This window comes from Pleurodeles waltl, chromosome 11 (assembly GCF_031143425.1).
Source record: "Pleurodeles waltl isolate 20211129_DDA chromosome 11, aPleWal1.hap1.20221129, whole genome shotgun sequence".
Lineage (NCBI taxonomy): Eukaryota > Metazoa > Chordata > Amphibia > Caudata > Salamandridae > Pleurodeles > Pleurodeles waltl.
The window spans coordinates 352,337,280-352,358,145 of record NC_090450.1 but is presented as its reverse complement, the minus strand read 5'-3'; the positions used below and the strand labels follow the sequence as shown (position 1 = coordinate 352,358,145).

General features: G+C 42.7%; 1 protein-coding gene across 1 annotated transcript in view; it reads left to right on the top strand.

The window, feature by feature from the left end:
• SNED1 (sushi, nidogen and EGF like domains 1) overlaps window positions 1-20,866 on the top strand; it is a 2,603,997-nt gene that overhangs the window by 1,188,644 nt on the left and 1,394,487 nt on the right. The window contains exon 13 of the mRNA XM_069213662.1: window positions 3,044-3,160. Coding sequence (XP_069069763.1) covers window positions 3,044-3,160 — 117 coding nt within the window. The remainder of the gene's footprint in view (window positions 1-3,043; window positions 3,161-20,866) is intronic.

Here is a 20,866-nt window from a genome sequence, read left to right as displayed (position 1 = left end):
CGCACACACCGGAAGGGGGACCACACAGCACACTCAAGGACAGTGGCGAAACGTGGTAGGATCTGCAAAAGAAACAAGTATGACTTTTCTTGCAAATAACATTTTTCATTTAAACTGCACCCTTCCTCTTTCTTTCCCTGTTTTATAATCAGCAGGACGTTTTTGGGGCCCTTTGTTACATTCGCTGCAGGTTCTGGAGGATCACTTGGGGCTTCAGCCCACACATCAGCACTGAGGTTTTTATCTGCTGCACCACAGCTTCCCTTTTCTTGCACTGTCAGAAGGGCTGGGGCAGACTCCTTCTTTAACAAACCTCCATTCACTGCACTTTTGCCAATTTGGGCCATTCTGTCTCCAATTTGTATGAATAAATCAGATTCTTTTCTAGGTATCAGCATAATTTTGATTTTTCCTTGGTAGTTTTCAGCAATCACTCTCCCTAAAACCTGATCAATTTGCCATTTCTGTCCTGGTAACTTTCCTCTCCCCAACTGCTCTGTGACTGCTTGCATGACAGATTGCTTTTGTGCGTGCTGCACAGTTTTTATCAAATCTAGGGGAATGTGCATCCCTCTCATCTCTGCCCACCTGTAAGTGGCTTTTTCTCTCAGCTGTTCACATTTCTGGGGCACCCACTTAGCCATCCCCACTAAGGCAGAATTCTGGGTGTACACTTCTCTCTCTGAATTTTTCTCATTAACATCTGCAAGGTAATTGAACCAGTTAGGTGCTAAAACATTAGCAATGAACCAAAAATCAGCATAAAAATTACACATCTCACGTAGCTCTTGCTTTAAAATCTGACACACATTATACAACGCTGTTCCTTCTACTGTGCCAGAAAACAACATTTCAGTCAATGAATCATTAGTAAAACAAACATGCTTTTTATCTTCAGTGGACACGAATTCAAATGGTGCACACAATTTCACCGGTAATTCTTTTACCTGTGGTACTCTAGCCCTGTCTTGCAAGTACCAGATCCATTGTATGATTCTAGCTAGGGGCACTATTTTCTTTCCTTGTTCATGATTTACGTGTACATAAGTATTTGCACTCAATTTCACTGCGCAGAAACCTAAAGTCTGCATTATTTCATTTGCCAAATCACAAGCGCGCAGCTGCATATCATTTTTCACAGTGACCATATACAAAAGTGTTAGGATTTCACTCAAATGAGGGCTATTCTTTTTCCAAAAATCAAACAAGCTAATTAAAGTCGGCGTGTCTTGCTCTAAAATCCTTCGTTTTACTTGGGCATTTTGCAACGGTAACTCGTAAATCACATTCTGGTCTCTCTCGTCCGTGTTATCAGTTAAGGAATGCATTTTGTCTGCCAAAAACCCTGGCTCACACGAAAACTCAAAGCAGCTCGGAGCTGTCTTAACCCCCTCATTACTGGAATGGGACAAGAAAGATTCTTCAAAAACAGCCTTTTTATAACTTTCAGTCGGGCTAATTTGCTCACGTAAATTCCTATTTTCATGTTCCAACTTCCTACATTTCTCCTGCATTTCTCTGTAAGCAGATAAAGGTATCCAGACCTTTCTGTCATCATTACTTCCAAAAGACACGTTTTCTACATATGTACAACAGGAATTATTTCTCAAAACACCATCAGGCATTTTAGCTACACATGCATTTTCTTCTGTAATTCCCCAAACAGAAAACAATTCACAGTTTTTCTTAGCACCATCAGGCAGTTTATCAACACATGCATTCTCAGTCATAGTCTGCCGTGCTACTGTGATTCTCCAAACAGAAAACAATTTCTGTAATTCTCCAAACAACAAAAAAAACAATTACACTTTTAAAGTGTGCACTTAGAAATCTACCAACTCGTCAACACCCTCTTAATCACCTCTTAATGACCGACACCCCACTCCTGGTACCAATTGTAGTGCTTTCCTCTTATCTAGTTTCTAAGCACTAACATAAGATAACAGAAATGCACTTCTGAGGTCAAAGAAGACTTTTATTGTTGTTAATTCTTCCCCAACCACAATATTTATGAATGACGAATTAGTAGCTTTCAAGTCCGCGTTAATCAAACAAAATATATCAGTTTGCAATATACACAGCAGGTTATATTTATAAGATATTGAATGCGAAGCAAAACAAATACTTCACCGTGTGGGAACTAACTACAGCTTCATCTTTCTAAGGTCTGCAAGCTGATGACCCCTGTCAGCCGCGAGAAAGAGATTCATCTACCCACACGGGATTGCTGGCAGCTGGCGCCAAGCTCCAGCACGAGGTCCGGCAGAGAATCCCCAAACCCTAAAATCCATTACTGTCCCTTAGTACTACCCATTCCTGAATCCTAAAATCCTTCACTACCTATCTCTGAACCCTGACAACTCCTCTAAACAACACCTGAAATGCCTAATTGCATTATAAATGTAATGCATTGCAATTTATCGCATTGTAGAGATAAATGCAATGTAGTGCTTGCAATGTAGTAGTCTGTCACCATAAAGGTGGCCTGTAACCTATATTCCCAAACTATATCATGCACAAAGCTTTGTATTATCTCATTCCATGTACTGATGTGTTGCTGGTACTCTGAAACTAATTGGTCCTGTTCACTTGAAGCACTTAACCATTTTGACAGGCAACTAGATGGTTGTAAATATACCATTTTAACAGAGGCCAAGGAAGGAACTGTTAAGCTTCACATACAATAGATACAAAAGGCAGAGAGCAGCCGAATGTGGAGAAGAAGGATAAACTGGAAAGAGTGTGAATATGTGTGTGTGAGATGTAAATAAGGACCAATAATTTGGAAATTATAGTAGAGTAAGAAAGAGGAGAGTAACAGAGAGGAAAGAAGAAAAATGACTGAAAGAAAGGGAGCTCTGCCCCTGGAGGGACAAACGACTAAAAGGCAGTGTACAAGTAGCCGACTAAAACAAATTGGGGCTACATAATCCATGCAGTGGAGAGTAGGAAAGTTAAGCTAAGGGAGGGAACAGATTGGTGCCTTTGTGGCTATAAATAAACTTTTTGCCTTTTTTGTGTTTGTGTGTCTTTATCTCCTCAGTAAGGCCGGGTCCATGCAGCTCCAGACCGTGTCGCAATGGGGGATCTTGCAAGGAATTCCATGGAGAGTACCACTGTTCCTGCCCGTATCGCTTTACTGGACAGCACTGTGAGATAGGTATTGGCATATGCCCAACTGAAAGTTCGTTGTGTGAGTGAACATAGCAGTGATGTTTAGACCTTCGTATTGGAGAATCTTTATCAGGGAGCTGGGGATGATTCAAGGAAACTCTGGTATAAGAAATGGCTCAGCCCCAATAAAACCGTTTTCTTTCAACATCCAATGTTTGTGAGGTATCACGCCATCTAACAACTTTTCCTGCATTCCTCTTCTAAATCCTGTGACATCAATATATCCTTGTAGCTAACTCGCCAGCTTGATTTGAGGGGACCCAGATGACTCGATTTCACTTTTGACATAATTTTCCTATCTTGGGCCTTCATTTTACTAATATTTGTAATGTGGTACTTTCATCAATTTGTTCGTATACTGGAGACAGAAAATATTCAGTTGACCCAGAAACGACTAAGCAAGACAGAAATTGGAACTACAGGTCGCCAGAATGATTTCAATTGAGAGCTATTGAATGGAATAATTTATAAGGGAAATCATTGTGTTACAATCTGTATAAAATGGTTTAGCATTGGCTTAGCAGCAGAGTTCCACATGGAAAAAATAATATCAATCAAATGTAATAGGGTTGTAGTTACTGCAATATTCTTGTATATTATTTTGTCCTTTAACCTCTGTGTTAGGTTCTAAATCAAAGGAAACAAAAGACATCCTCCTTAGTAAGATTCTTTCAGTTGCTAACCACGAAATCTCGAGATGGTCTCCTAAGTGTTTGGATTCGTCACCTATAGCCCTAAATTTGGGTGGTAAATGGCAGCCGTCCACTTGAGAATTTGATTCAAAGATTGTTAAATTAAATGCTTAAGAGATCAAAGAAACATCCCAGCCACCTCAAACACTGGGCGTAAACTGACTCCTTTACATTTTCCAATCTCAACCAGAATTTTACATTCCAAGTTCCAACATTACTTTCTACCCACTAATCCCTAACACCCCATAGGACAAATGCACACATTGCAATACCATACAATAGAGTACTACACAGAGACAACATGGATCCTCCTTGGTAAGATTCTTTCAGTTGCTACCAGCAAACCTCGAGATTGTCTGCTCAGTGTTTGAATTCTTCACCTACAGGCCTAAATTATCATTGCACCAAACTCCAGAAATATGTCAGGACAGATACTTCAGAGCACCTGACTAGGTTTCTCGGTTCAAACTTGAAGTTTTTGAACTAGTGGAGACAAAACATTTCTCTGCCACTTACCAAAATGTTTTCTCTTTGTTTGTTACACTCTGCCAGTCATTTAGCCCTTTTACATTAAAAAAGTTAAACATTTATTTTCTTACTTCTGTGATGATCCTGCAGTTTAGGTGAACATCTCCCAGAGATTGCGAATTCCAAATAGTGCTTTTGTATTCTCTCATGCTCACACTTCAAGCCCCAAAGTGAGAATTCAGCACAACAAATATGTGTCTTGTCTTTTTATTAGATTGGCGTGTCCCTTTGAAACAGCTGACAATTAGTCAATTTCAGACCCTCCAAAAGTGGACCATAGAGTAGGTCTGGCTCCATCTCTGTTGTGAGCAATACTTGTAACTTTACATTCTCCAGTATTGGGGTACATTTCATAGATTCACATGCTTCAATCATTCCCTGTCGTCGAAGTGGAAGTCCCACAGTACTTACAAAGCAGTAAAACTAAATTTACATTGACGTTAATGCAAAAGACATTCACTTGAATAGCTTATCAGTGTCATTATAAATGACCCAAAGTCCAGCCAATCAGGCGACAGTACCCTTTAGAACCCTCAGCACAGAGGCTCTAGCCTCTCAGAGTTTCTACCGCACATCATGTGAAGGGAGGCTCCCTGAGCTCTGCTTGGTTTAGAATTTCCTGACAGGAATTCTTCTGAATACTGTTGTTTACCTCTAGGACTGCGACGTCTACATCATGGCTAAAGCCAAGAAAGGTTTATTTTGTCTCTGAAGTACCTGTGGAAAGCTAAGGCTCCACTGTGAAGACCCTCACAAGGACTACATATACTGTCTTCACCCAGAACATAAGGTGAAGGATTGTAAGATTTGTCGAACCTTTCCCCATAAAACCTTAAGAGACAGAGAGGCTAGGCTCCTGCTTTGGCTACAAATGCTTCAGTTCAAGGAGTCCCCCCTCTCTAATGATGATGACAGCGACACTTCACAGAGATCTGTGACATCGAAGAAGAGAAAAAGATCTGTGGGGTTTCTCTCCAAAACAAAGTAAGGCAGCCAAGAAAATCCATTCTGTGGGAGAAAGAGCAGAGGAAACTCCATCCACCTGAAAGGAAGAGAAAGAGAAAAGTCATTCTGAACCTTCCACACCAGCTCACAGTACTTTTAAGATTAAAAAACCATCCAGATCTCTGCCACCATCGACTTCAAAAATGTCAGTCTCGTCGATGACAGCTTTGTTTACCACTGGCACCACAGCAAGAGCAACGTTTACAGCACTACCTTCACCCATGATCATAACACTGTCACCATTATCATTGGCGACGATAACATTGGTGACCATAAAGCATAAACCTGCTTTACCATCATCAGTGTCTCAGGGTAAGAAAGCATTGACAAAATCGTCTAAAATTGACCCATCGACGAAGAGGTTCCACTCCTCAACATCAAGCCTGTTGACGTCAGTACGGAAAGTGACTACATCAAAGACATTTAAACCATCAATGTCAATACCGTTGACAGCTCCATTGATGACGCACCGGCAACCTACAGACCAACGACGGCAGCTCCATCGACGACAACTCCGTTGATGGCAGCTCCATTGACAACAACTCCGTCGTTGGCAACACGTCTCACATATATCCTGCAAGCACACCATCAACGCCAACACCGTCGACGACAGTACAAACAATTTCTTCAGCAAAACCGTCTTTTCTGCTCTTAACATTAATACCTGTGTAAACGCGTCCGTCTATGTCAATTTATACACATCAGGACTCGTTTTAGGTCGATGAATCTTTGGGCCCAGTGGTGAGTCTCCGTAAGACGAGATTACCAATTATTAAATCAATAGTATTATAAAGTTAGCATCAGAATACATGTCACACTAACCATTAATAAACCTTCGGCGCATTCATTAGTTCTCAGACTCAAATAACCACACCTTGAAGGAAGATTTTGTGAATTTATTCCCTATTGATTACAATCTAATAATAAACGTATTAGTTTCAAAACCAAGAAGCATAAGAGCATAATCACAAAAATGGCAACTACAATAAGCTTTCAACAATACGATGATCAGGATCATAAGATAGATACGTTAGCAAAGAATAGATCATGGTGCATAATAATTTATAAGATATCAGTTCAGCATAGCTATGTGTCAGTCACGTCAGTTCCGTCAGTCAAATGAATACCTCATCTAACCTCAAATTAGCATTAGCATGTTGGGCTTCATGCAAAACAATTTAGAATATCAATTTGGAAAAACATCTAACTATATTATCTAATTAAACATACAGCAGTTGGTACCTAGAAAGAAAGGCAAAATATTTCCGTTAGCAATATAATTACCCTCCTCGAGATAGGTCAGCATTCAGGATCAGTCTTCGTCTTCAGGACATCAGTAGAGTCACCGTCAGTCTATCTAAGTTGGAAGCAAGGAACACTTTCCCTTAAGGGGAAAGTTAACGGACAATCTATGGACAAGGTTATTTTCTAAGTCTCAAGTCATCAAATAGAGTGACAGAGTTTCTGGATGCAATCAATGTCGTCCCCTGCCTAATGTGTCTCGTCTCTCGTGTCATGAGTTTTTATCCCCTTTTCCGTGATACATTCCCCCAAAATTCTATTGGTTAATAACTATACCCCATTATTGGTAACCAATCAAATTATACATTAAGTAATGCATTTGTCATTTCCTGATATTAATTCGTCTTTCAATTGGTCTTCATAATCGGCATTTTTGTAGGTGGCATATCCGGGGTTACTTCACCATCTTGGCACACGTCTCGGGTCAAGAGTTCTCTTCTCCTCGCTTTAGTGTCCTTGGAAGTGTCTATGTTTGTTTCAAATCTCACAGTTTTATATTGGAAGCTACTAACATGCGGATGAGAAAATTCCACGATGTGTCTAACAAATGCAGAAAAGAACAATAGCTGGGTCATGGTCGTTTGCAAGTCCGCACACTGGAGAAGCAGAAAAATACGCTTTTAAATGAGAGTTACACAGCTAGTTCGCGACTCATGCTAACTTAAGATATACGAGTTCTAATGAAAACAGTTTTAATTGTGGTAATACATATAATTAAAGATTATTTCCTGTTATTCAGCATTAGTATTCACAAGCAAATAAATCTTCACGTTTATTAATACATCTCAATTTATTAATTTGCATTGTCAAATGTAAGCATTTCACGTCTATAAAATATATGTTTAAGCTACGCTCTCTCAGTCCCTCCTCTGATGACGCTCGTCATCACACAATTTTCAATTTTTCACCTTGCGCATAATACGCATTTCAACATCTTGCCCTTTATGTGAACTTTCCCATATTTCATTGAACATTTTCTCTCTTTCACTTTCTTCGTTCAGTCTGGCTCTTTTTGACAGATTTCTTTTATTTTGTCATGAATTTTGCATGCTCCCCATAATCCTAATAAACAAATCAGAATAATTAATAGACCCAACATAATTTTTGCAAGAACTCCATTCCAAATGTTGGTAAACCAGCTTCCTACTCGGGCGATTCCTTTTCCAAATTTTTCCCAAACTCCAGGTTCTTTTAAATCCTTCAGATCTGCACTATCCCTAGTAAGGTTAGTAAGCATACTTCTAATTTTCTTACTATTATCAGGTATAAATGAACAGCAGTGACGTTCATTAAACATTTTGCACACACCTCCATTCTTTGCTAAAAGAATGTCTAAAGCAAGCCGATTTTGAAGAGTCATGGCTCTTTCTGCAGCAAGTTCAGTATCCATTAGTAATATTGCTCCTGTAAAATTTGTCAGCATGTTATCCACAATAGTAGACAACTTTTGGATTTTCATAGAATTTAAGATAACCCCAACTGATGGGATTAGTGCTCCAAATATGTCACCAATGACAGCCGCCACTGATTCTCGTTTTTGTCTAGTATGTTGTATTTCAGAAGACTTTGGTATTTGTTTTAAGTCATCAATCTGGTATATCTTTGGGAAAACTATTCCCAAATAACATGTCCCATACCATCCCTTTGGGAGACGGTAATATGCATTTAACCCACAGATGTAATAGATTCCAGGAATCGCTGGGTCTTGTCCATTTAACATGAAGGTCCATTTGCTCTGAAACAAAAACACATGCCTACATTCACTCGTACCCACAAATAAATTGTCTTGATCAGATTTTGGCCTATATATACATCGCCTACCTACATGTAATGCATCTATAGCTAATTTGCCTTGAGTTTTAATGGCTGTGTAAGCATAATCATTTGCATAAGTACGTTTTTCTAAGCCTTTCTCTAACTTCTCTTTTAATGCTTTGCGTCTATCATCTGTGTGGTCTAAAAAGCTCTTCTTTACAGAAGACAGTAAGCAAGTTAGATTATTGCGATGTGCATAAGCAGTTCCAAATGTAAGTGTCGGCTCAAAGAATCCTCTAACTATTTTAATATCATGTTCTTTAGCTAACTTATTCAAGAATTCAATCACAGGCACAAAAGAAAACACGACATCCAGATTTGAATAAAAGTATTGTACATGCTCTTGATTATAGAATCTTGTTAATAGCAAACTGCAGCTAATCCCATAAGTAAGAGGGAGGCTATGATAAGTAACTCCCTCCTGCACAGATGAAGGAATTTTAGTACACACATAACACTCTTTCGCATCCATAGTTTCCACATACTCATTTAATAAGCGATAGAAGACATTAGTAGAAAGTTCCCCTTTTGTATTAGTTCCCTCATGCAGATGCTTAGTATCTTGTTCAAATTTCTCCCATGGTGATAATTTATTAGCAATAGTAGTAGTCTCTGGTTTTGAAGTTGCGTTAATAGTTTCTCTCTCTTTCCACGGCATTCCTACAATCACTCCCACAATCATTACTGCACATACAACACTTACTATAAATCCTAACCAGCCACACATCTTACTTCCTTTGTTACTATAAGCCATGTTTGTATAGAATCAGAATAGCAGATCAACAATCAACTCAAGATGGCAAACTCTTTCTGCGTATTTACAGCGTCTTCTCTCACTCCGGGACCTTTTTCTTGTCAATTTAGGTTAGCAGCTTGTCGTAATTCTGTTTCTTGATGTCGAATCCAAGTTTAATGTCTCTTTCCGGTAAGTTTAGAAAGTCTTTTTCTTTTCAGTTTTCACGATAGTTCAGAATTTCTTCTCCTGTAGTTTATCCTCAGGTACCGTAGTACTGGCCTGGTACTTCTCGATCAAAACAGAATGCTAAGAATTCTTGTTGCCATTCAGAAGTTGTAGCATATGCCCATTCAGGACCTGTGTACCTTCGGTTTGCTATTCTCTTTCTTTTTAGTCTTTGTTCACCTTGCTGTTCTCCTTCACTCAGATCATCTGCCTGTGAAGTATCACTTTCCTCAATTATTTCTTCATTTGCTATTTCTCTTATTCTGAGATGTGACTTATCTGGCCATTTATCACCTCTATGTGTCTTGTTTCGGTGTCTTCCTTCTGGACGTTGGATAGCACCCTCCTCTTGTGATGTGTTGTTTTCTCTTGTCTGATCTGCAACCAGTTCAGAAGACTCTGATTCGTTCTGGTTTAAATCTACAGTTTCTCTTTCTCTGCCAACCTCCGCTTCGATACTGTATTCAGACTCAGAATTGTATTCGTCTGCTTCTGGGAGAACCTCTCCTTGTCTTAGTTCTCCTGCTGCCTCGACTGAGATAGGCACTCTGTCACCCCTCTCGATCTCACTGTTAGCTTGAGTGACAAGGCTGTTCTCAGTGGGCTCGTCTGCAGTCGTCTGGCACCAGGGATGGCTAACAGCCACTTGGTCCCAGAAAAATACGCTTTTAAATGAGAGTTACACAGCTAGTTCGCGACTCATGCTAACTTAAGATATACGAGTTCTAATGAAAACAGTTTTAATCGTGGTAATACATATAATTAAAGATTATTTCCTGTTATTCAGCATTAGTATTCACAAGCGAATAAATCTTCACGTTTATTAATACATCTCAATTTATTAATTTGCATTGTCAAATGTAAGCATTTCACGTCTATAAAATATATGTTTAAGCTACGCTCTCTCACCTGTAAGGTGCAAATCCACTCAAGAGACATTGCTACTGTCACATACTTCAACCAGTAAAGTATTGCTTGCACCTCCAGAAAATCTTCTTGTTGATGAAGAAGATGAAGGGGAAGATGAAGATGTATATTCTGATGATGGGCTGTTTGCAGTGGCTTGTAGTCCTTCGGATTTACAAATCAAATGCCAGGAAGACAATAAGAAAGACCAGCAGTCTGAACATTCATATGTACATGAACCCCTTCTTGACCAACATGACACAGGTTCACAACAACAAGAACCAACAATGTCACTGATTGCCATTAAGTCCTTCTACCAGGAATCAGTCGTGCCCTCAACACCATTGCCGTCTCCATCTTCATCTCCCAAAATTATCAGCATTCCTCGGACGAGGACCAGGAAGAGGGGGAGATCCAGGATACTGCCTCACTTAACGAGTGGGATAACTACCAAACACAGACACCACCCCCCTCTACTCCACCTGTGGATTCTCTGCCACAGCACATAAGAGGGTTCCATAATATTATGTAACGAGCTGCCAAAAGGTTCCAGCTTCCAATGGTCACAAAACATTCGGATTGCTTTCTTTATGACTTTAAAGAAGATACCAGAAAGTCAGTTTGTGTGATCCCAGTTGTGGATCTTGTTTGGGGAGAAGGCCTTAAAGTTATGCAGACCCCATCCTCAATATCAGCAGTACTTCCCAGATTGGCTAAAAAGTACAAAGCGCCAGGGAACTCACCAGTTTGGCTGATTGGTCAGCCCAAACCTAACTCTTTGATAACTCAGGCAGACCAACGCAGGTCCAGAAACCCACCCTCTCCTGTTTCCGCACCCCTAGATACGGAAGGAAAGCACTTGTATACCATAGGAAAGAAATTCTCCATGATGGCGGCTACAACGGTCAGAAAAGAAAATTCATTGCCGATCGTAGGGCGATACAAACGCCAAATGTGGTTGGACATTTCCCATTATATCGATCTCCTTCCAGAGGATGCTAGATCTGAAGCGAGGAAGATCTTACAGGAGGGAGAGAAGACCTCAGCGGAGATCATAGACTGTGCTATAGATGTCTCATCTACAGGCTTTCAGCAGCTAGCCAGAGCAGCAGTAGTATGGCACCAGGGATGGCTAACAGCCACTTGGTCCCACCAGGAAGTTCAGATGAGGATACTAGACGATTGAGAACTCCTGTTCGGTAAGCATGTTGATGAGGCACTACAATCTATAAAGGTAGACACAGAGACAGCCAAATCTTTGGGTACTCCAGAGTTCAGAAGACAGCCCTTTTGAGGTGCCAGGGGTCAGGGGCTTTACTCCTACAGAGGCAGTCTCCACCAATATAGGCAATACCAGCCTTATAAAAACCAGTTTCATACAGCCACCACACAACAACAGCAACAACAACCCTATAGGCAACCACCATCAGCAGCCTACAGATATCCCACCAGAGGAAAGTCTTCCTGTAGGTGTAAGGACACTGCCAGAAAGCACTGACCTCCACTAGGTGCCGGCCACCCCCCCCAATTACAATACTCAGATAAGGGACAGAATTTCCAGCTCCTCCCACCAATGGTCCAAGATCACCTCAGAACAGTGGGTCCTCGATATTCACCTTAAGACATACCCTGGAATTCCAACAAACCCCTCCAGATCTTCCACTGTGAGGATCCCCACCTGCCCACTGGAAGGAGCTCCTTTTACAGATTGCCTCTATGATGGACAAGGGAGCAATAGAAATCGTACTGAAGTCTCAGACGGGAACCCGCTTCTATTCTCGGTTCTTCCTCGCATCTTAGATCTTCAACAACTGAACAAGTTCCTGAAAAAACAATCATTCCGTACGGTCACTCGTCAGAATGTATATTACACTTGCTCAGTCAAGTGAATCACAGGCCTTAAATATCCAAGACGCCTATTTACATATCTCAATTCACCCCAGCCACAGGAAATTTTTATGCTTCAAGGTAGCTGGCACCCACTACCAATTCAAAGTCTTACCATTCAGTCTGAGATCATCTCCTCGAGTGTTCACCAAAGTCTTGGTTGCGGTAGCAGCATATCTCAGACAAAGGGGAGTTCAAGTGTTTCCATACTTGGATGATTGGCTCATAGAGGTAAGCACAGCCTGCAAAGCAGCCAGGGACACAACAACATGCCTACCTCTTTTCCAAACCTCAGGCCTCTCAGTCTGTTACCAAAAGTCACACCTAACTCCTACAACCAGCATCATCTTTCTAGAAACCGTACTGGATACAGAACAAGCAAAAGCCTTCGCCTCCCAAGAGAGTCAGAAGAAAAATCGAAATCTAGCACTACTCCTCAACAAAAGAAAGTTACTTCTGTCCGAATCTACAATTTACTGGGGATGCTCTCCTCTTGCACTTCATTGATACCAAACTGCCGTCTTCACATGAGGTCTGAGGTCACTTCAAGAACAATTGGACAACCAGTGGGTACAAATCAACAGATCTTTTGATGACATTTTTCAAACAACTCCCCCAATGAAGCAGGCCATGAAATGGTGCTCGAAGACATCACACGTCTCTGAGGGTCTTTCCTACCTGAATCAAATCCCAGAATATGTAATGACCACAAGACGTGTCCCTAGAAGGATAGGGCGCTCATCTCCACGACCTAAGAGTGAGAGGGAAATGGACCACCCAGGAAAGAACATCCACATCAGCTTGCTAGAATTAAAAGCCATCTTCCTAGTACTGAAATCCCTCCTAACCAAGATCAAGGACTCATCGGTTCTGATCCAGTGGGGTTGGTTTAGGCATTTTGCTAGTGCTGCGTCTGAGTCTCCTTCCTGTTTCTAGCTAAGACTGTGTAGCTTGAAACACATATGAATCTTATCAAAGTGCAAGTTGCAAAAATAGCTGAAATAAATTCTTAACCAATCCACCATTGACAACTTCACTCCTAAATATATGTAAAAAGCAAGAGTTAAAGGAAAGAGTTGTTAGCTGAGGTTAATATCCTTTTTTTTTTTTTTTAAAGCAGCAAAAAAAACAGAGTTAAAGTTGAGTTATGATATCAAACTAGAAAAAAACTTATGGTTAATGTCCCAATCCGTAAGTCACCCAACAGGCATGTATATCTTAACTCACACATGAGCTAAAAGGTATGTGACCTCACCCTTGATGTGATATTTACAAATATTGTAAATTATCCTACAGATAAGATTACATATTAACTTTAACAATATCAAAGACACATTTATTAATGTAGTAATATTTATTGGATTGAGTAAGCATTGGTATTTAATCACATTGTGTTTTTAGATGTTGTTGGGATAAGTATTGTGACCTAATAAGCAATGAGTTTGGCGTGCATGTTTTGGTTGGCCTGTTCATTGTGTGAGTTATGGATTGTGGTCCTTAGCATAACTTGTGAATTTCAGTGGTTTTTCGGTTTTATTTTGCAAAAATAACCCACATTAACTGTGTTTTTTCCAGTGACTCAATAAGCTCTGATAGATACCTTTAAGTGCAGATTCCTCACTTTGTGAACATTCCCCCAAGTGTCAGACTGAATCTGGAAACTCAAAAGCAGCGCTCCTGTCAGCTGGTATGCTGCATCGAGTGGCCCCACTTCAGCATCTATCCACACCGTCTGATGAACATGGCTACATAAAAGCAGGACCACTGGAATTATTTGGCAGGAGAGATTAAATTATGCGCTAGGGTTGAGTAAATTATGCTGCAAGAAAATGCAGATCATGCAGCATAATGTGGCACATTTTTTAACATTATTACTTAATTATGTCATCATTTATAAACTTGGTAACACTCTCTCAGCATTGATTTCACCCCATTATTACCAGTTTATCACCCATATATAGCAATAAGCAACAGAAAGGTGAACCAGTCCAGCTTTGTAAAGACCCTTCTACTGTGGGGCAACACGTGTTGTTGCATATTTAGTCACTTTATAACCGCTTGATCTAGAAACAATTCTCTATATCTCTATCTGCTCCTTATGGGAAACTACACTTAGAAGAGATTTAAAGGCAATCTCCATGTTAACCTATGAGAGGGATAGGCCTTGCAATAGTGAAAAACATATTTATCAGTATTTCACACTGCACCCTGCCCATGGGGCTGCCTTGGGCCTTCATTAAGTGTGGCTCATGTAGTAAAAGGTACGGTTTGGGCCTGGCAAGTGGGTACACTTGCCAGGTAGAACTGGCAGTGCAGAACTGCACACACAGGTACTGCAGTGGCAGGTCTGAGACATGTTTACAGGGCTACTTATATGGGTGACACAATCAGTGCTGTAGGCACACTAGTAGCATTTGATTTACAGACCCTGAGCACCTCTGGTGCATTTTACAAGGGACTTACCACTAAATCAGATGTGCCAACCAGGGATCACCAATCATAATCACAATTTATACAGGGAGCACTTGCAGTTTAGCACTGGTCAGCAGTGGTAAACTGCCCCAAGTACTAAAATTGGCAAAAAATGAAGTTCAGCACACAGTTAAAAATACAGGAAGCAGAGGCAAAAAGACAAGGGAAACCACGTCAAGGATGACCGGCCTAACAATAGATCATTCTCTGCGAATGTTTGTTCCTACCAGGAAATATTCTCAACAGTTTTGTCCTTTTTTGTGGATACCCCAGGGCAGCCCAATACCATCAACGCTGAGGCCACGGCACCCATGGCATCAAAGACAACATGTATCTTAGTCCCCCACCCTCCAGCAAACAAAACCTCAAAACCTCTTACTGTGTCCTGTTGTTTGAAACATGCACCCAACCTGTTGGGGCAGGATCAGACATTTCCTCCAAGAGTGTCAAGACATCACTGTGGACGCATGGGTCTTCCAACTTGATAAGCAGAGCTATGCACTCCTAATCCTTTCTTCCCCACCCTACACCCCCTTCAGCATGGCTGAGGGAGAAAAACATGTCTGTTTTGCAGCAGGAAGTTCATGCCCTTCTGGCCAAAGGATTCAAAGAGAGGGTTCTGTCCTCAGAATTGGACGTGGGTGGTAATTCTGCTCCTTCTTTGTGCTGAAGTAGAAAGGAGTGTTTCATCCTGTGTTAGATCTCCACCCACTCAACGCATTCCTGTAGAAGGACAAGTTCAGAATGCTCTCATCGGCCCCAGTCTTGTCTTGTCTGCCCTGGATCCTGGATGGGAGTGTTGAACCTGCAGGGTCCATACTTCCAAATTCCCGTCTTGCAGGTCCATAGATGTTATTTGTATTTGACAGTGAGCCAGGAGCACTTGCAATTTGTTGTGCTCCCCTTTGACCTTACCAGTGTCCCTCAGTTGTTTCCAAAAATTATGATGGTGGTTGCAGCGTACCATAGGAGGTCGGGTTTACCAGTCTTCCCCCACCTTGACAACTGGCTGTTGAAAGTGAAATTACCCCAGGCAGTCAGTAGGCCACTTCCACATAACAGTGAACCTCCTAACATCATTGAGGTTCACTATAAATGGGCCAAAGTCACACCTGACTCCTTCATAAAGCATCTGAGCTATCCTGGATAAGGGGCCGTTTTGTGCTGTTCCCCTAGAATGGAGACTGCAGGACATTTGGACTGTGATCCTGATGTTTCAGTTTCTGTCTTGGATCTCAGCAAGGATGGTGTTGAGGCTGCAGTGTCTATTGGCTTTCTGCATCCTGCTAGTCATCCACTCCAGAGTGGGTTCTGCAGTGTGACTTGAAATCCTAGTTCGGAAAGCACCAGAGAAACCTGTCAAATTCCATCCAGGTTTTGGAGGAGCCTGAAAAAGATCTGCAGTGGTGGCTGCTGGACCTTGATTGTGCCAGTGGCAAACTCCTCTCCTTACCCCACCCAGAACTGACGTGGTCACAGATGCACAAAAACAAAGAGGGAGAAGGAGGTTGTGGGGCAGTCCTCTTTATAGCTTATATAACATTACAAAAGAAGCCCAGCTAAAAGAACTACCACAGAATGGATAGGAAAAAGGATTTTTCTGTTAGAAAAACCCTCACCCACGCTTCATCATTGGTATGGGATAGGTAGGAGCACTGATGTAGTCTCATCAGTGTGAATCACAGGAGGGATAGAAGTGGTGGGGTAGCATCTAAACTGGAGGCTAGGAAATACCTCCCCAAGAATAATCAACCAAGCCATGAAGCAAGCCTGATTTGGTTTCTGATGATGAAATCTGTAACTATACTATAACGTGCGCCCTCCCAATGCACTACTAAATACCTCACACATTACATCATTTATGACATGTTCTGTGACAATCACTGCAACATCTGAAATTACATAATTACGTGACAACACTGCATGGTGAGGGCGAGAGTTACAGTTACTTTAGGGCTTGAGTTATTCAAAACCTGAAATAATTATTGGTGAATTTTTGTTTAAAACGTTATGTTTTTAACTGACATTTCCACCTAACCATAACATCCCTTTAACCTTTGTTTTTTTCAGTAAATATATATATATATATATAAAAATATATATATATGGCCATACCACATGGAGGGGGGAAGGAGAGAGAGTCCACTTTACTCCCCCCTTTGGTCCTAATATAGACAAAAGGGGGGGTGCCTACATCAGTGGCGCTCATCTCTAGTTGCTGGCACCATCCTGAGCCTAGGGTCTGATCGTCAGCCAGATTGTGCGAGTCGTGACTGTGCTCCCAGGGCATTGACATAGGCCACTGGGCAGTCCCCACAGTCTCCGGCATAACAAGGTCCAACTCCACACAGCACTGGCAATAAGGCCCACAAGGAGGAAGCTGGCTTACACATGTACTATATGTAGGAGGCTGGCCTAGTTTGTAGTGGGTACCTAAGGTACTTACACCTTATACCAGGCCCAGTTATCCCTTATTAGTGATGTATAAGCAGTGTTCTGGCAGCTTAGGCTGTGTAGAGGTAGCTGTAGCAGAGCAGCTTAGGCTGAACTAGGAGACATGCAAAGCTCCTGCAATACCACTATAGTTAAACAGTACTTATGCACAATAAAAGACAATACTTGATGTTACCAAAAATAAAGCTACTTTATTTTAGTGACACAAGGCCAAAAATATCTTAGAGACAATACTCCTGGAGGTAAGTATTATAAACAATATATACACTTGTAACCAAAATCAAGTAAGAAAACAGTCATAGAATAGTGCAAACAGTATAAAATACAATGGAATGCAATGGGCCTAAGGGCAACAAAAACCATATACTAAAAAAGTGGAATGCAAATCACAAATTCCCCCCCTAGGCAAGTGTAGTGTGTAGAGGGGCACTGGGAGTGTAAGAAAACACCAAAGGTCAGTAATGTACCCCACCTCAGAGCCCAGGAAAGCAGGAGTAAAGTACTGCAAGTTTCCTCAGGACACACTATAAGTCGTGATAAGAGATTTTGCAAGAACCAAGCAAGACTGCAATCAACAACCAGTGGATTCCTGGACCTCAAGACCTGTGAAGAGAGGAGACCAAGTCCAGAAGTCGCAGAAGATTTCAGGAAGGAGAGGAGCCCCTGCCAACCTAGAAGATGGTGCAAAAGTGGATTCTCCAGTAAGAAGAAGAGTACAGAAGAGCACCAGAGAAGATGACTGCGGGTTCCTGCATGGTGCATTAGAAGTCCCACGTCGAGTTGTTGGATGCAGGCTGTTTGCGTTGCTAGATTCTGCCAATAAGCCGTGGTTCACGCAAGTTCATGGTTTGCATCAAAATGGAGCTGCCTCTACCCAGGAGGGACCTGGGGGTCTCAACTCGGACTGAGGAGACAGAGGAGGCTCTCAGCACTGTAGAGAGCCCACAGAAGACCAGGCAGCTCCCACATGAGTCCCAGGACACTGGGACAAAGAAGATGCAAAGTGCTGTCGTCGCAGCACAACAAAGGAAGGTCCCATGCTGCCGGACAACAACTCAGCGAGTAGTGCATCACAGGATGGAGTGCTGGGGACCTGGGCTATACTGTGCACGAAGGATTCTTGGAATAAGTGCACAGAAGCCCAAGGAGCTGGAGAAGACGCTGTGCACATGGGTACTGTCGCACCACGGGGAGGCAAACTCTTATCTCCACCAAATTTGGGCATCTGGACCTTTGTACAGTAGGATCATTTCGGTCCACCACCTGTGTTCCAGGGACCATGCTCGTCGACAGGAGAGGAGTCCTAGAGTACCGATCGTCGTTGCAGAGAGGTGCCTGCTGAAGCAGGGAAGTGACTCCGCCACTCTATGGAAGATTCCCTCAGTTCTTCCAGTGCAGGATGAAAACAGGCAGTCCTCAGAGTGTGCACATCTTGGAAACTGTTGCAGTTACTGGCTGAAGCTGAAGTTGCATTTCACATTAGCCTTTCTGGATACTTTTCTTGCAGTTACAGAGGTTCCTGGAGCAGTCTACGGTTGATCAGACGGTCAAAAGCTGAAGCAGAGGATGCAGAGGAGTCCTGGTGGAGTCTTGCAAACCGAATCTGAGGAGAGACCCTAAATAGCCCTGAGAGGGGGATTGGCTACCTACCCAGGTATGCACCAATCAGGAGGGTCTCCGACATCACCTGCTGGCACTGGCCACTCAGATGCTCCCAGAGGGTCCTCACACCTTGGAATCCAAGATGGCTAATGCCAGGAACACTCTGGAAGAGCTCTGGGCACCCCCATTGGGGTGGTGATGGACAGGGGAGTGGTCACTCCCCTTTCCTTTTTCCAGTTTCGTGCCAGAGCAGGGACTGGGGTTCCCTGAACCGATGTAGACTGGATTATGCAAGGAGGGCACCGTTTGTGCCCTTCAAAGCATTTCCAGAGGCTCTGGGAGGATTCCCCTCCCATGCATGTAACACCTATTTTGAATGGGAGAGGGTGTAATACCCCTCTCCTAAAGGAAATGCATGGTTCTGCCTTCCGGGATTGAGCTGCTCAATCCCCAGGAGGTCAGAAACCTGTCTGTGAGGTGGCAGCAGCTGGGGCTGCAGTGGAAACCTCAGAGAGCTGGTTTGGCAGCACTGGGGGTCCATGGTGGAGCCCCCAGGGTGCCTGGAATTGACCCCCCAATACCATCTTTGGATTGGGGGTTCAATTTCACAATCTTAGACACCTCACATGGCCATATACGGAGTTACCATTGTGAAGCTACATATATGTATTGAAATATGTAGTGCACGCTTATAATGGTGTCCCCACACTCACGGAGTCTGGAGAATTGGCCCTAGACAAAGCGGTGGCACCTTTGCTAGTGCAAGGGTGCCCTCACACACAGTAACTTTGCATGTAGCCTTCAGTAATTGAAGGTTAGACATATAGGTGACTTATAATTTACCTGGTGCAGTGAAAAATGGCTGTGAAATAGTGTGTGCACTATTTCACTTAGGCTGCAGTGGCAGTCCTGAAGGAGTGTTTGTATGAGCTCTTCATGGGTGGCAAAAAAGAAATGCTGCAGCCCATAAGGATCTCCTGGGACCCCAATGCCCTGGGTACCTAGGTCCCATATACCAGGGACTTATAATGGGGGACCAGTGTTCCAATTAGAATCGGAATATGGAGTCACTAAACTATAGGGACAAATTTGGTAAACAGAGAGCGCATAAGCACTGGAGTTCTGGTTAGCAGAACTCCAGTGGCACAGTCAAGCATACTGACAACACACATAGGCCACAACTATGAGCAGTAGGGTCCTAGCTAGCAGGATCCCATGGAGACAGTAAAAGCACACCGACAAAACACTGACAAACAGGCCACAAATGGGGGTTTCCATGCTAGAAAGAGGCTACTTTCTCACATATCTGTAATACTCACTCTCTCCACAGGGCATGCATCAGTTGGAGGTAGCGGCACCGTTGTGTCTTGGCCACAACATGCTCCTGTTGCAATGTCTCAAAGGGTACAAAGCCCTCCTCCACCACCATATCTCCAAGAGTTTCAATCCCAATTTGCTCCCAACCTCGAAAACCTGAAAGCCCACCTGTCTCGGGTAACATGGTACCTTTCTAAGGGGGGTCGCCCCTTCCATCCCAAGGCAGGCGTAGCGTCATCCAAGGCCCTCAAAGCTGTCCTGGTCGGTCCCGACAGTCGACCTCTATGCTTCGGCCCGTAAATGTAATGAATATGGCTCTCTTCTCTAATCTACAGGTTGGCTAAGAGCATGGGCTAGTACCCCAATCGTTGATCAGCTGCAACTGGGTAGCCCTGTGATATACTATAATATCTGAGAGTGCAAGGCCACTTCTGTATAGGGAGCTGTACTAGGTTTTTAGGGCTTTCCGAGATTACTCCTGTTCTAAAGCAAAGTACGGAGCGTGCTATCTATTCTATCAAAGTAGGCCCCTGGGTTTTCGAAGAGGCTGTTCTGCAGGACATACAACAGCTTAGGCAGCGTAAGCATTTTAAACAGGGTTGCCCTGCCCACAATTGTGAAGGGAGTCTCCGCCATCTGTCCGCATCGTCATGCAACTCTTTCAGCAGTCTGACAAGGTTTAGTTCCAGGAACCTGTCCCAATCCCTGGTCATGTGCTTACCCAGGTACTTAGAACTCGATCAGGTCAGGC